The sequence below is a fragment of the Numenius arquata genome, chromosome 29, assembly GCF_964106895.1.
Source record: "Numenius arquata chromosome 29, bNumArq3.hap1.1, whole genome shotgun sequence".
In the NCBI taxonomy this organism is placed as follows: domain Eukaryota; kingdom Metazoa; phylum Chordata; class Aves; order Charadriiformes; family Scolopacidae; genus Numenius; species Numenius arquata.
The window spans coordinates 165,828-180,398 of NC_133604.1; the positions used below are offsets into that span (position 1 = coordinate 165,828).

At 66.0% G+C, this 14,571-nt stretch overlaps 1 protein-coding gene across 1 annotated transcript in view; it reads left to right on the forward strand.

Annotated features, from left to right (window-relative positions):
• The window catches only part of LRP1 (LDL receptor related protein 1), a 70,736-nt gene extending 57,707 nt beyond the window's left edge, over positions 1-13,029 (forward strand). The window contains exons 64-90 of the mRNA XM_074164826.1: positions 199-292; positions 527-643; positions 721-840; positions 1,377-1,499; positions 1,844-1,969; positions 2,233-2,349; positions 4,177-4,283; positions 4,482-4,614; positions 4,879-4,998; positions 5,480-5,602; positions 5,865-6,008; positions 6,100-6,234; positions 6,483-6,602; positions 6,860-7,131; positions 7,223-7,401; positions 7,672-7,778; positions 7,964-8,080; positions 8,445-8,621; positions 9,015-9,155; positions 9,253-9,426; positions 9,514-9,675; positions 10,309-10,483; positions 10,807-10,911; positions 11,118-11,182; positions 11,441-11,528; positions 11,697-11,841; positions 12,123-13,029. Coding sequence (XP_074020927.1) covers positions 199-292; positions 527-643; positions 721-840; positions 1,377-1,499; positions 1,844-1,969; positions 2,233-2,349; positions 4,177-4,283; positions 4,482-4,614; positions 4,879-4,998; positions 5,480-5,602; positions 5,865-6,008; positions 6,100-6,234; positions 6,483-6,602; positions 6,860-7,131; positions 7,223-7,401; positions 7,672-7,778; positions 7,964-8,080; positions 8,445-8,621; positions 9,015-9,155; positions 9,253-9,426; positions 9,514-9,675; positions 10,309-10,483; positions 10,807-10,911; positions 11,118-11,182; positions 11,441-11,528; positions 11,697-11,841; positions 12,123-12,263 — 3,627 coding nt within the window. The 3' untranslated portion in view covers positions 12,264-13,029. The remainder of the gene's footprint in view (positions 1-198; positions 293-526; positions 644-720; positions 841-1,376; positions 1,500-1,843; positions 1,970-2,232; positions 2,350-4,176; positions 4,284-4,481; positions 4,615-4,878; positions 4,999-5,479; positions 5,603-5,864; positions 6,009-6,099; positions 6,235-6,482; positions 6,603-6,859; positions 7,132-7,222; positions 7,402-7,671; positions 7,779-7,963; positions 8,081-8,444; positions 8,622-9,014; positions 9,156-9,252; positions 9,427-9,513; positions 9,676-10,308; positions 10,484-10,806; positions 10,912-11,117; positions 11,183-11,440; positions 11,529-11,696; positions 11,842-12,122) is intronic.
• The last annotated feature ends 1,542 nt before the right edge of the window (positions 13,030-14,571 follow it).

Here is a 14,571-nt window from a genome sequence, read left to right on the forward strand (position 1 = left end):
CAGAAACCTTCCGGCTCCGGAATGACCTTCTGCCCCTCTCCCTCCCTCAAAGCCCAGAAGCTGTGTGGGGTGGGATCGAGACACAGGAGTGGGGAGGGACAGCACGGAGATCTCTGCCCTTGGCCTGGTTCCTCGGCCCTCTGGGGTCCTCCCTCCCCGTTCTGAGCTGCCCTCACAAAGCTCATCTCTCCGTGGCAGTTTGTCTGCAAGAACGACAAGTGCATCCCTTTCTGGTGGAAATGCGACACGGAGGACGACTGCGGGGACCGTTCGGACGAGCCGGAGGACTGCCGTGAGTGCCGAGCGGGGCTGAACGCAGCCCACCGCATCCCCGCGCCGCGGCCGCGCTGCCCTGCTCTTGCCAGCCCCACGGCATCTGTGTCAGAGCAGAGCTGTTCCAGGGCCCAGGGCCGGGTGGTGGGTGCTCGGTCCCTGCTGAGGACCCCAGAGAAGAAAGGAGGAGGTTAAGGTTTGCCCTGAAAACGTTCCCCAGAGCAAACGTTCCCCCCCTTGTCTTGCCCCACAGCTGAGTTCAAATGCAGGCCAGGCCAGTTCCAGTGCTCCACTGGGATCTGCACCAACCCAGCCTTCATCTGCGATGGAGACAACGACTGCCAGGACAACTCAGATGAAGCCAACTGCGGTAGGTTCTCCCCCTCCCTTGTGGCCCTCAAAGCCCAGCAGAGCTGCAGCTTGTGACCGTGCCGCCTCCCTTCCCAGACATCCACGTCTGTCTGCCCAGCCAGTTCAAATGCACCAACACCAACCGCTGCATTCCTGGCATTTTCCGCTGCAACGGGCAGGACAACTGCGGTGACGGCGAGGATGAGAAGGACTGCCGTAAGTGGGGAACTGAGGAGCCTGTTGGGGATGGGGAGCGGGCACGGTTGGGGTGAGGAGTTCAGTGCTGCGTCGGGTCCGTGTCTTTGGGTATCGGCTTCTCCGCAGGCTGGCTTCTGGGAGCTCCTGCCCCCAGGCACGGGGCTGTCTCCTTACCTCTGCGTGGAGCCCCTGTCCACCGTCACCCTGCTGCCCCTACAGACACTTCTCTTTCCTACTGGAAATGAAATCCTTAAATCCCTCACAGTGGCAAGTTCAATATTTGCCCTGGATTCGCACTGAGCCTGTTGCGCAGCTCAGGGATCTTGTGGCTTCTGCCCTGGCTCCCTGCAGTTGGTCGAGTCTTCTGCGGCCACCGCAGGGCTCCTCTCCCCTCCCCTCTTGCGCACGTGGTCACCGAGCACGGCCAGAAACCTGTTGTGATGCCCAGAGCATCCACACCCCTCTCCGCTCTGCGGGGCGCGTTTTGTGGGGTGGTGCTGGCGGACCCCCGCCTGCCCCACTGCCTCTGCTGACTCTGCCTCTCCCTCCTGCAGCGGAGGTGACTTGTGCCCCCAACCAGTTCCAGTGTGCCATCACCAAGCGCTGCATCCCCCGTGTCTGGGTGTGCGACCGGGACAACGACTGCGTGGATGGCTCCGATGAACCTGCCAACTGCAGTAAGAAGCCTGCGCAGGGACGGGAGGGGGTGGGTTTGGCCACACCAAAACTGGGGGCTTCAGTCAGGGCTGTGTGTCTGCGGGGTGGCGGGTCCCCTGCTCAGTCCCTGCAGGCGGCTCTGACTGGCTCTGTCCTGCTGAGATACTCCTCTCTCTGACTTCTCCCTCAAGGACTGCTTGAAACGAGGGGATCTTCCCTCTCTGTTCCAAGCCGGGGTGCTGCAATCAGCTCCAGGCTGCTGGCACAAGCTGTTCATCAGCCCTGCAGAGAAAGAAATGTGCCTGCCCAATGCTAACCCCACCTCCCCTACCCGTATCCGTGTCCCCTTGTCTCTCCCCGCCAGCACAAATGACCTGTGGTGTGGACGAGTTCCGGTGCAAGGACTCGGGCCGGTGCATCCCAGCACGCTGGAAATGCGATGGGGAGGACGATTGCGGGGACGGGTCCGACGAGCCCAAGGAGGAATGCGGTGAGCAGGGACTGGGACTGGGGAGACAAGCCCCAAAGGAAAATCTTGTGCCCCCCACCTTCCCTGAAGGTCAGGCTGCCCTGGCGCCCTCGGTCCCCTCCACCTCCCTGGGGTGCCTGGGGCTGGAGGAAGTTTTAGCTGCTCCTTTTCCAAACCGTGTGGGCGATGCTGGCAAAGAGGAGCTCTGCCCACCCCGGGCTATGGCCGTCCCTCCCCTTGTGCGGGGATAATGCTGATGCCTGTCCCTGCCTTGTCCCTCCCAGACGAACGCACCTGCGAGCCCTACCAGTTCCGCTGCAAGAACAACCGCTGCGTGCCAGGTCGCTGGCAGTGCGACTACGACAACGACTGTGGGGACAACTCGGATGAGGAGAGCTGCAGTACGTGCCACCTTCCAGTCTTTGCTATCCCGGGAGCCGGCTGCGCGGTGGAGAGGGGAGCGGTTCAGGTCCCCCCAGTCCTGCTGTCTGCTGGTGTCCCCAGTTACGGGGGCTGATGGCTGGGGAGCTCGGGGAGCTGCCTTCTCCCCCTGGACAGAATGTGCCTGACTCCAGGGCTCTGGCTGGCCGGGTCCTGCAGCCAGGGCTTGGCTTCAGGCTGTTCTGAGGAGAGGTCCCAAGTGGGGCAGGTAAAAGGGAGGAGGTGACCCCAGTGCCCTCCCCAGCAGGGCCCCATGTGGTCGCACTCACCCATGGGGATCATGAGCACCTCGTCCCGCTCGTGGGCACCTCGTCCCACCCACAGTGGAGCGGGTTTTGCTTCCGAGCATCACCCCGTGCTTTGCCCACGGCCCGGGGGGCAGCAGCAGCCTCTGGAAGGGTTTGGCCGGGGAGGGCAGCGGGGACACGCGGAGGCTTTGGGAGAGGGGAGCTGTGGAGCCACCTGAACCTGGGTCACAAAGCTGGACCAGGACCAGCACGCAGGAAGGTGGCTGGTCCCCAGAAGCCACGGCAGACAAATCAAATCGCTGCCCCTTAATGAGTTACCGCTCGTTAGTGGAGCTGTGCCAGCACCTGACCCGCTCAGCTGCAGAGGACCGTGACCGTCCGCCGTTCTCGGGGCTCTGCTGAAGGCAGGAGTCCGGTCCCGTCCCTCCGGAGGGGACCCGGCTGCCCATGGGACGGCACCGGGGTCTGCTGCCAACTGGGCCCAGGCAGAGCCAGACCCTCTTCCCACCCTGCGGCGCCCACCCCGGGTCCCTCTGTCTCCCTCCAGCTCTCTAGGGTGCAATGTTTTTTTTTTCTTTTTTGTTGTTTTCACGTCGTGTTTTTGAGTTTGTGCCATTTCACTTCATCTTATGTTTTTCTCCATTTTCACACTGTCGTTATGGGGCACTCAGAGGTAGGTTCCTGCCAAAATCTTTTAATTCCATGTACAGTCTCTCTAAAATAAATGAAGACAATGAATTCCAGGTGAGGGCAGAGGGGTCGGGTCTGGACAACCCTGAGCAGATTTACTGAGCGTCAGCACCGGCGTCTCCCTCCACTGGAGCTGCAGTCGGGGAGGGTCCGACCCTGCTGCCTCCACTGCCAGGGCCCGTGCATGGCTCCTTCTTGGCTCCAAATCTGTCCCCACCTTGACCCTTCCTGCTCCAGCTGGACACCCCCTGCCCCTCTCTTCCCACACCATCCTGTTGGCTTCTGCCCCAACACGTCCTGCTCCCGGGGCGATGGGGAGGGGAAGGGTCCCGGCGCCCTCCTCCTGCAGGTGGATTTGGCACCGTTGGTGCTGGTGCCGGCCCAGCGGGTGCGTTGGGCTGCCGGGGGGTCTGTCCCCATGCCCTGCGAGGGGACGATGGGTGAGCTGCCTCTGCCAGACCTGGCCAGGGCGCCGCTGCCTCTCCTCCTGCCTGAGCTGCTGGTGGGGCAGCGGGGAGCCGTGGGGCTAGCGCTGCCTCCGGTGGAGAACGGTCCGGGGGACGTGTGCTGGGGGAAGCTGCCAGAAGCGAGTCTGTATGTCCATAGTATCCCCCGAAAACCCCATTTCCCTGCAGGGAGCTGGGAGCCCTGGAGTGGGACGGGAAGGGGGCTGGGAGGTGGTCTCAGCTGGCAGTTCCCCGGCTCTGCTTGCACCCCACCCTGTCCCCAGTGCCACTGGACGTGTGTCTGTGTCAGCCGGTGCCCCGCCGGGTGTTGGGTAGGGAGCCTTCTGCCCTGGCAGCCCTGCCGGCGGCCCGCGCTCCTGACCCCGCTCCGTTCTGTCCCCAGCGCCCCGGCCCTGCTCCGAGAGTGAGTTCTCCTGTGCCAACGGCCGCTGCATCGCCGGCAGGTGGAAGTGTGATGGGGACCACGACTGCGCGGATGGCTCTGACGAGGTACGGTACCCAGGGCAGAGGCTCCCCTGCCAGTGCCTTCGCCCTGCCCACGTGTGGGATGGGGACACGTGCCGCTGCTGGGGGTCCCCTACCACTGAGGGGGGCTTAGAGCCTGGTCCTGGGTGCAGACAGGGGAGGGGAGGCTGTCACTGCCGGGGCTGTCCCTGCTGACCGCTGTCCCTCGCCCTCCCCCTGCAGAAGGACTGCACGCCGCGCTGCGAGTTCGACCAGTTCCAGTGCAAGAACGGGCACTGCATCCCCATGCGCTGGCGCTGCGATGCTGATGCGGACTGCATGGACGGCACCGACGAGGAGAACTGCGGCACTGGGGGTAAAGGCAGCGCTGCGCGGCTCCCTCGGGGCTGGTTGTCCTCCCCCTGTGCCCTCGTGTCTCCTGTGTCCCCGCTGTGGGTGGGAGCCCTCCCCTGGGCGTGTGTCAGCACCGCTCTGCCTGGCCACAGGGCATGCACGGACACGTATCCCAGCGCTGGAGAGCCCCCAGCTATGCTGGAAATTGGAGTTGTGGCCGCAGAGCGGTGTTTGGCAGCCAGGCAGCCCCGGCTGACATGTCTCCTCCTGCCCCGTGCTGTCGCAGTTCGCACGTGTCCCCTGGACGAGTTCCAGTGCAACAACACGCTGTGCAAGCCCCTGGCCTGGAAGTGCGACGGGGAGGATGACTGCGGGGATAACTCGGATGAAAACCCGGAGGAGTGCTGTGAGTGACACCGCGTTGTCTCTCCCCGCTCCCGGCACACAGCCCGCCCCCGGCACCCGCACGCCACGGGGGGGGGTGACAGTCCCTGTGGGTACCTGGGGGGGCTCTTGGGTACCTCTGGCAGCTCAGTGCATCCCCTCTAGATGGGTCCCCTCGGGGGCGGCCGGTGGGGCCAAGGGGGCAGGGGGTGGCTCCGTTCACAGAGGTGCTGAGCCGGTTGTGGGGCTGGCAGTGGGGAGCGGGGGCCGAGAGGGCAGGGGGCCGGGTGGAAGAGGGCTGACCCCTCCTGCAGCTGGGCCAGCGACCGGGCAATTGTCTTTGCTTCAGTCTCTTTGCTTTAGTCTCCGGAGCCCGCTCGCCCTCGTGGGACAGGCATCCCCAGAGAGCGGGCAGAGGCCGAGCAGCGGCTCGTGACAAGTGTGACAGCCGGGCTATGGCGTCTCCTTTCACCGTCACCGTTTGTTTCTGTTTGCCGGTGCAGTGAAATTCCAGTGTCCCCCCAACAGACCGTTCCGCTGCAAGAACGACCGGGTATGTCTGTGGATCGGTCGACAGTGCGACGGCATTGACAACTGTGGAGACAACACGGATGAGAAGGACTGCGGTGAGTGGGGCCGCCCGTGGGTCCGGCCTGGACGGGGCGGTGGGTCGCCCCTGCCCCGGGGCTGGTCCTCGCAGCGCCTGGGTTCAGCCCAGGTGTTGGGGTTTGCTTTGCCCACTCTTTCTTCCCAAAACCCGGGAGGAGGCGGGCGCAGGCGTCCTGGGTCCCTGCCTGGTCCCTTCCTGCGCCATTTGCAGCCGGGGGCTCCCACAGGGGGGGTACCCGGGGACACGGAGGGTCACAGCCGCTGCCCGTGCTCCCACAGAGTCTCCCACAGCGAAACCCAAGAGTTGCAGCCAGGACAAGAACGAGTTCCTGTGCGAGAACAAGAAGTGCATCAGCGCCAACCTCCGCTGCAACTTCTTTGATGACTGCGGAGATGGCTCCGATGAGAAGTCCTGCTCCCACGGTGGGTGGGGAGCCTGGGGGGCCGGGGGGCACGAGGGTGGACGCTAGGGAAGCCGTAAAGGCACAAGCGCTGACGGCGTGTCCCACCCCAGACCACAAGTCTTACGACTGCATGACCAACACCACCATGTGTGGAGACGAGGCCCAGTGCATTCAGTCGCAGTCCACCTCCTACTGCACGTGCCGCAGAGGCTTCCAGAAGGTGCCGGACAAGAATTCCTGCCAAGGTACTTCCCGCCGCTGCCGGAGAGGGCTCGGGGTTGGGCCATTGGGTTTACGCTTGGATTTTGGCATTAAGATGCGTTTTCACGCCTGTGGAGTGACTGGGGCATCAGAAATGGTGTCCTTGGGGCGCAAATGTGGGGAATGGGGAGAGACGGGGTCTCAGACCAGCCCCGAGAGAGCCCCCGGCCCTGGCCATGTGCCTGGGGGCACCCTCCTGGGCTCCCCCTGACTCCCATCTCCCGCTGCCCAGACGTCAACGAGTGCCTGCGCTTTGGGACCTGCTCCCAGCTCTGCAACAACACCAAGGGCTCCCACGTCTGCAGCTGCGCCAAGAACTTCATGAAAACGGACAACATGTGCAAGGCAGAAGGTCAGCGGGGAACGGGGGCCTGCACGGACCCCGTGTGTGCCCAACCGCTCTTCCCTCCCTTCTCCTCTTCCTCCCACCCCTGCACCTCTGCCCACCCTTCCTTCTGGCACTGCCGCTGCCGTCACTCTGTCCTTCCCTGGCAGAGAAAGCCCCAAGGGGGTGCCAAGCTCCCGGCGACCCTGTCCCCTACCCCACCGTGGAGCTGGGCTGACCCCCAACCCCCAGCCCAGCCCGTGCCAACAGCTCCTCCTCTACAGGCTCCGAGCACCAAATCCTCTACATCGCGGACGACAACAAGATCCGGAGCATGTACCCCTTCAACCCCAACTCCGCCTACGAGCCGGCCTTCCAGGGTGATGAGAACGTGCGCATCGACGCCATGGACATCTACGTCAAGGGCAACAAGATCTACTGGACCAACTGGCACACGGGCAGGATCTCGTACCGGGAGCTGCCTGCCTCCTCCGCTGCCTCCACCGCCTCCAACCGCAACCGGCGCCAGATCGACGGCGGCGTCACCCACCTGAACGTGAGCCCCATTGGCAGCAGGGTGGGAGGCACCGAGCCCCAGCTGCCGGCGTCCTCTGCCCTCACCTTGCCCCGCTTTCTGCCCTTGACAGATCTCGGGGCTGAAGATGCCGCGGGGAATCGCCATCGACTGGGTTGCTGGGAACATCTACTGGACGGACTCGGGGCGGGATGTCATTGAGGTGGCGCAGATGAAAGGCGAGAATCGCAAGACGCTGATCTCGGGCATGATCGATGAGCCCCACGCCATCGTAGTCGACCCACTTAGGGGGTGAGAGACTTGAGCCCTTTCTCCCTTCCCTCTGCCCAGCTCCCCTCGCCAACAAGCCTGTCCGTGGTGGGAGCTCCCCATGCCCCAGCATCACGCTCTGTGTCAGCTCGAGTTGCTGTGCCGCAGAGTCAGCCCGTGGGGCCACATCAGCGTCTCTAGGACGCTGTGGGGAGAACACGGGAGGGTTTCTCCACCCATGGGGCATCGGACCATCCTGCTCTTCCCCTCCTTGCTCCCCTGCTGGGAATGACCTGCCCGTGTCCTTCACAGGACTATGTACTGGTCAGACTGGGGCAATCACCCCAAGATTGAGACGGCCGCTATGGACGGGACACTGCGCGAGACCCTGGTGCAGGACAACATCCAGTGGCCAACAGGTGAACCAAGATGGGTGCCAGGAGGGGCACGAGGGGTGACGAAAGCCTCAAGAGGAGGGACGTACAACCTGGTGGGCCTGGGAGCTCTGAGCCCCATGGCAGGAGTGGGCAGGGGCCACAGGGTCAGGAGGGGCTCGGGGTGGACTGGGGGGGCCCGTACCTCACCGGGGTGTGTGCCCCTGCAGGCCTGGCCGTGGACTACCACAACGAGCGGCTGTACTGGGCCGACGCAAAGCTCTCCGTCATCGGCAGCATCCGGCTCAACGGCACCGACCCCGTGGTGGCCATTGACAACAAGAAGGGTGAGCAGCACCCGAGAGCGGCAGGGAGGAGAAGGGACCTGCCCGGGGGCGATGTCCCTGGGGTGGGCTCCTGGCACAGCCCAGACCCCTGGCTCCCCAGGGCCCCCAGCCTCAGCCGCGTTGCAGGGCAGAGCCCAGCGCGGAGCCAGGGATGCTCGGCAGCGAGGGTGGGCTTTCCTCCTTCAATGCTCCACAGCAGAACCAGAGCCTGCTGGCGCTGCTGCCCCCCCAACACCATCCCCCTCGAACAGGGTGGGAGGCCCTGCCCTCGAATCCATCCAAAATCCCTGATCCGCCCTGCTGGAGGCAGGGAGCAGCCAGCGGTGCCACCTCTGCCTGCACATGTCCCCTCTTCACTTCCCAGGGCTGAGCCATCCCTTCAGCATCGACATCTTTGAGGACTACATCTACGGCGTCACCTACATCAACAACCGCATCTTCAAGATCCACAAGTTTGGGCACAAGGCTGTCACCAACCTCACGTCTGGCCTCAACCACGCCACCGACGTCGTGCTCTACCACCAGTACAAGCAACCAGAGGGTGGGTGCTGGGCCCAGGACCCCCACCCTGCGCCCGGGGTGGGAGGGGGGTGCCCAGGGCCTAATCTCTGATGGGGGGTGCCAGAGGGCGAGGGGAGAGCTTGGGGCAGGAGGGAACTCGGCCACCCGGTTTTCCTGTCCAAAGTGGGGGGTCGTCTGGATGGGCAGAGCCAGGGGCGGTTAGTGGGGCGGGGGGTGGATTGGGGGGAGGCCAGCAGCAACGGGGAGCTGTCAGCTGGGGACCGTGCGGCATCAGGGGTCAGGATGGGGCTTGGGCAGCTGTAGGGCTGTGGGGAACGTCCTAAAGCTGATGGGGGGTCGTTGTTTGCCCGAGGGCTGTGGGTTACCCTGCCGTCCTCACCCCCCCCCCTCGTCCCCCCCCCTCTTGGTGCAGTGACCAACCCCTGCGACCGCAAGAAGTGCGAGTGGCTCTGCCTGCTCAGCCCCAGCGGCCCCGTCTGCACTTGCCCCAACGGCAAACGCCTGGACAACGGCACCTGCGTGGTCATTCCCTCGCCCACCGTCTCCCCCGTCGGTAGGTGGTCTGCAGGAGGAGGAGGAGGAGGAGGAAGAGGAGGAATGGGGGGGGTCCCGCTCGGTGCGGTCCCGCTCACCTCCCTCCTCCCTCCCAGTGCCCACCACCGACACCTGCGACCTGGTCTGCCTGAACGGCGGCAGCTGCTTCCTCAACGCCCGCAAACAGGCCAAGTGCCGCTGCCAGCCCCGCTACAACGGGGACAAATGCCAGATCGACCAGTGCTGGGACTACTGCCAGAACGGGGGCACCTGCGCCGCCTCCCCCTCGGGTAAGGCTGCTGGGGAAGGGCCGGGGGGTCGGGGCTTGGGCGGACGGACGGACAGTCGGGGAGCACGCTAACGGCTCTCGTTCTCAGGGATGCCGACCTGCCGCTGCCCCACCGGCTTCACGGGGCCCCGGTGCAACCAGCAAGTGTGCACCGACTACTGCCTGAACAACGGCAGCTGCACCGTCAACCAGGGCAACCAGCCCAACTGCCGCTGCTTGCCCACCTTCATCGGTGACCGCTGCCAGTACCGTGAGTGCTGCCTGCCCCCAGCGAGGGGGGCTGGGGGGCTGGGGACAGTCGGGGTGCTGGGTCCCCCTGCTTCTGGGGAATGCTCTTTGGGGACAGTCGGGGTGCTGGGTCCCCCTGCTTCTGGGGGATGCTCTTTGGGGACCTTTGGGGACAGTCGGGGTGCCGGGTCCCCCGCTTCTGGGGGATGCTCTTTGGGAACCCCTGGGGACAGTCGGGGTGCCGGGTCCCCCGCTTCTGGGGGATGCTCTTTGGGGACAGTCGGGGTGCTGGGTCCCCCTGCTTCTGGGGGATGCTCTTTGGGGACCTTTGGGGACAGTCGGGGTGCCGGGTCCCCCGCTTCTGGGGGATGCTCTTTGGGAACCCCTGGGGACAGTCGGGGTGCCGGGTCCCCCGCTTCTGGGGGATGCTCTTTGGGGGCAGTCGGGGTGCCGGGTCCCCCGCTTCTGGGGGATGCTCTTTGGGAATCCCTGGGGACAGCGCCTGAGAGGCTGGACTCCCAGATCCCCCTGTTTTGGGGGATGCTCTCTGGGGAGCTGGGGTGTTTTGGTGCTCTGTGGGGGAGCGGGGCCATGAGCAGCCCTGTGGGGGGGGCCGGCATGGGGCCGCCCACCCTGACCCCACTGTCCCCCTCAGGGCAGTGCTTCGACTACTGTGAGAACGATGGTGTGTGCCAGATGACGGCCAGCGGAGCCAAGCAGTGCCGGTGCCCTCCGCAGTTCGAGGGCACCCAGTGCCAGGACAACAAGTGCTCCCGGTGCCAGGAGGGCAAGTGCAGCATCAACAAGCAGAGCGGAGAAGTCTCCTGCATGTAGGTGCCAGGGTCATCGAGCTCAAGGGAGGAAGAGGGGATGGTGGGCAAAAGGACCCAAAAAACCCACCTGTGTCCCTGTGGGCTGATCACTGGGCATCAGCCACAGATAAGAGATGCCGGGTCAGTCATTCAGGGCAGCAAAGAAATCTGGGAGACCTCGGGGCCCTGGGAGGAGGCAACGGAGGTGTCTCCCCCCAAGCCCATCCTAATGTCCCAGCAGCCGTGAGCCGTGCTGGAGGGATGGGCTACCAGCCTCTGGCAAGCAGAGTCCCGGGTGCTGGGTGTGGGTACACGTGTGCCTGACCCTCTTTGCCCCACAGCTGCCCAGACGGCAAGATCGCGCCCAGCTGCCTGACCTGCGACAACTACTGCCTGCACGGCGGGACCTGCTCCATCAGCGACAAGACGCAGCTGCCCGAGTGCCTGTAAGCAGAGCTGGGGGCTGGGGGCGGGGGGGGGCTACGGGTGGGCTACTTGCCTCCCCAAGCGGAGAGAGAGCTTGGTGACTGACAGACCCCAATCTGTGTGTGTCCCCCCGCCCCGACCCCCAGGTCTGTGCCCCACCTCTCCCTCCCCCTCCCCGCATGCCCTCCTGCCCCCGCTAACCCCGGTGCTCTCCCCGCGCTCTCAGGTGCCCGGCGGGGGTGACAGGGACGCGCTGCGAAGATTTCATCGTCAGCGAGCAGCAGAGCAACCGTACGTATGGGGCAGCCCCGTCCCGGGGAGCACCACGAGGCCCAACACCAAACCCGGGGCGGGGAGGGGGATCCGGGGGGTGCATATTTGCCTGTGAAGGGGGGTTGTCTGATGCCCCCCGAGCCACTCCTGAACCCCGTTCCCGGGTGGAGGGGGGGGGCAGGGGACAGGTCCTTTCCCGCAGGCAGGGCCAGCCCAGGCGTGCAGTCGCTGGCCCCCGTGAATGCTCTGACCCAACCTGCACCTCTCGTCCCGCAGGAACGGCCTCCATTGTCATCCCCATCCTGCTGCTCCTCATCCTCCTCACCGTGGTGGCTTTTGTCTGGTACAAGTGGAGGATTAAGGGGTGAGTCCGGGCTGCGGGTGGGGAGGGGGCCGGGAGGGAGTGTGACCCAGCCAGGATGGAAACGCTCCGTGCAGGGCTTGAAATCCTCGATTGTGGGGACAAGCAGGACCCCCGGGGGGGGTGCAGCCCCCTTCGCTGCACTGACCCCCTGTCTCACACCCTCCCCAGCGCCAAGGGCTTCCAGCACCAGCGGATGACGAACGGTGCCATGAACGTGGAGATCGGGAACCCCACCTACAAAATGTACGAGGGGGAGCCCGACGACGACGTGGGGGAGCTGCTGGACGCAGACTTCGCCCTGGACCCTGACAAGGTGAGGAGCGGCGTCCCCGAGGCGTGGAGGGGCCGTCGTCCGCATGGGGTCCAGCCCAAAGTGTGGGATGCAGAGGGGGGGGCACACATGCTGAGGTGGGGGCCACATCGCTGCTCCCTGGGGCTGGGGGCTCCGAGGGGGTGGAGGCTGTGGAGGGGGACGGCAGGGTCAGCGGTGCTGCACCGGGAGGAGGTCGCGGCTGGTGCGGGCTCTTGCCAAGGGACCCCCGGGGCAAGGAGCCGCCTCCGTGCCCCCTCCCACCTGCTCCCCCTTCTCCGCAGCCCACCAACTTCACCAACCCCGTCTACGCCACGCTGTACATGGGCGCCCACAACAGCCGCAACTCGCTGGCCAGCACGGACGAGAAGCGGGAGCTGCTGTCGCGGGGCGCGGACGACGACCTGGCGGACCCCCTGGCATAGGGGCAGGAGGGGGGCGAAGGGCTGCCGGGCCCGGGCCTGGCACAGACACCCATTGCAGGAGGCGGGCAGGGGCCGGGGGGAGCCAAGAGCCACTGTATAAATGTACAAATGAAGGATTATTACTTTTCTATGTGAGCAGTATTATTACCTGTATATTCCCACCCGGTACCAGGCCTCAGCGCCTCTCATTGCCAGATCCGGCTTTGGTTTATTTTAAATCTCTTTACATTGGGCCCCCCCCTCCCTCCTTCCCCCTCCCACCCGCGGCAGGAGCCGGCGTTTCGGAGTGGGGGCTGCGCCGGGACGAAGGCGCTGGGGCCGCGCAGCCGGGGCTGACGGGAGACGTGGGGTCACCGCTGCGTGGGGCGCAGGCGGGTGGGAGGCAGAGCGGGGGGGCCGTGTGCTCCCCAGCTCTGGGCTCTGTGTCCCCCCCCCAGCCCCTGCAGCTTCCCTCTATGGGGGTCCGGTTTCCTTCCCTCCCCCCGCCAAATCTGCTGCTCCCCGGGTCCCTCCTTCTCCTGCAGCTTGGCCTCTGCCACCCTCCCTCCGTCCCCCATTCCCCTCCCTCCCCACCTTTTCCTCCACCAGTCCCCGTCCCCCCCCGGCCATTCCCCGAGGGACAGGGACAAACCCCCCCCCGCCGCTGCCCCCAGCCCCGTTGCGGTGCGGAGGGTCCCTGTCCCCGGTGGGCCCGGCCCCGCGGCCCCTCGCTCCGGCTTGTCGCCTACACCTCGCCCGCTCTCCAACATGCACATTTTTTAACAGGAAAAGGAAAAAAAAGAAAAAAAAAAAAAAAAAGGAAGAAAAAAACAAAACCATGGAAATGACCTAGCTTTTATAGTAGAAATAAATAAACGCATGTGGGGGGAGGGCAGGGGGCGACCCCATCCTTTTATTGGGGGGAAATGTTTTAATAATTTTTGCTGGATTACTTTACAACTAAACAAAACAGATATTGTTATAAATAAAATTTTTAAAAACTGACGAGCAGGCTGCTGGTTGGTGAGAAGGGACGTGGGGGGGGTGGGGGGGGAGCCCAGGCACCGGTGTCAGCCGGGCCCCCCCAAGGTCCCCCGGTGCCACGGCCCTGACCCCCTGGCAGCCCGGCGGCGTGTCCCTGGGTGTGCGGGGGGGGGGGGGGCACAGGACCCCGGGCCGGACGGGAGGGAGGGCTGGCTGTGCGTCCGTCTGTCCGTGCGTCCGTCTGTCCGTCCGTGCGTCCGTCTGTCCGTGCGTCCGTCTGTCCGCTGCCCGGGTGCTCTCGGGGGTGCAGCGCACGTGGCGGTGCGCGTGCCGCTCGCTCGGGGTGATGCGCGTGTGCGCACACGCGTGTGCGACGGATCCCGGGGCCCCCCGGGCTTCTGCGGCCCCGACGGCGGCTCCTTCCCCGGGGCTGCGGGGAGCGGAAACATCCCGGGGCGAACGCACCGGGCACCGGGCACCGGCGGCGGTGCCAGAAGCAGCCGCCAGGTGGCGCCGCCGCCCTCGAGAACGGAGCTGGGGGGGGGGCGCTGCACGCACCCCCCCCTCTCCCCCCCGTGCGTTCCTCGTGTGTGTCCCCCCTTCCCGTGTGTCCCCCCTCGAGTCCGTGCCCCCCCCGTGTGTGTGTTGTCCCCCGTCTGCAGCCCCCGCTCCGTGCCCCCGCACCCCGCGGCGGGCAGAGCCGCGGGCGCAGGGCCCCGTCCCGCGGGGGGGTGTCGCGGGGGCTGAGCTGAACGAGGGCCGGGGGTGGCAGAGGGCAGAGGGGGGATATGGGGGGGGGGTCGGGGGTCGCTTGCCCGACGTCTGTCCCTCCCCGGCGACCACTCGTGTGCCCCTGCCCCGCCACTGCCACACTCCCCCCGCACAGCCCTGGGCAGCGGGCACTGGGCCGTGGCTGGCAGGGATGGCCGGGGGGGGGCAGTGGGTGCTGAGGGCGGGGGACTCGAGATGGACCGACACACCCCCCCCCCACCCCCGAAGGGTGTCCCCCCTCACCCTGAGCTGGCAGTGGGAGCTGGAGGGCAGGGCTGGCCGGATCCTCCTGGATCTCGTGTGTGCCCCGGTGGGCTCGGGCTGAGCGGGGCAGGGGCTCGGGCTGGCACGTGCCCGGGGTGTCAAGCCCTCGGGCCAGTGGCCACACCCGGCCCCGCTCGGTCCCACCATATGCCCGGGCCCCGGCTGCGGGGCGAGAGGGGAGCCTGGGGCCGCGGCGGGGCCCCGTGGTACCCCCGGCCTGGGGCTCGGCGGCTCAGACCGACCTTCAGCACCCTCCTCGCCAGCGTCCGCCTCGGCACCAGCCCCCCCGGCCCCCGCGGATGCCGAGCTG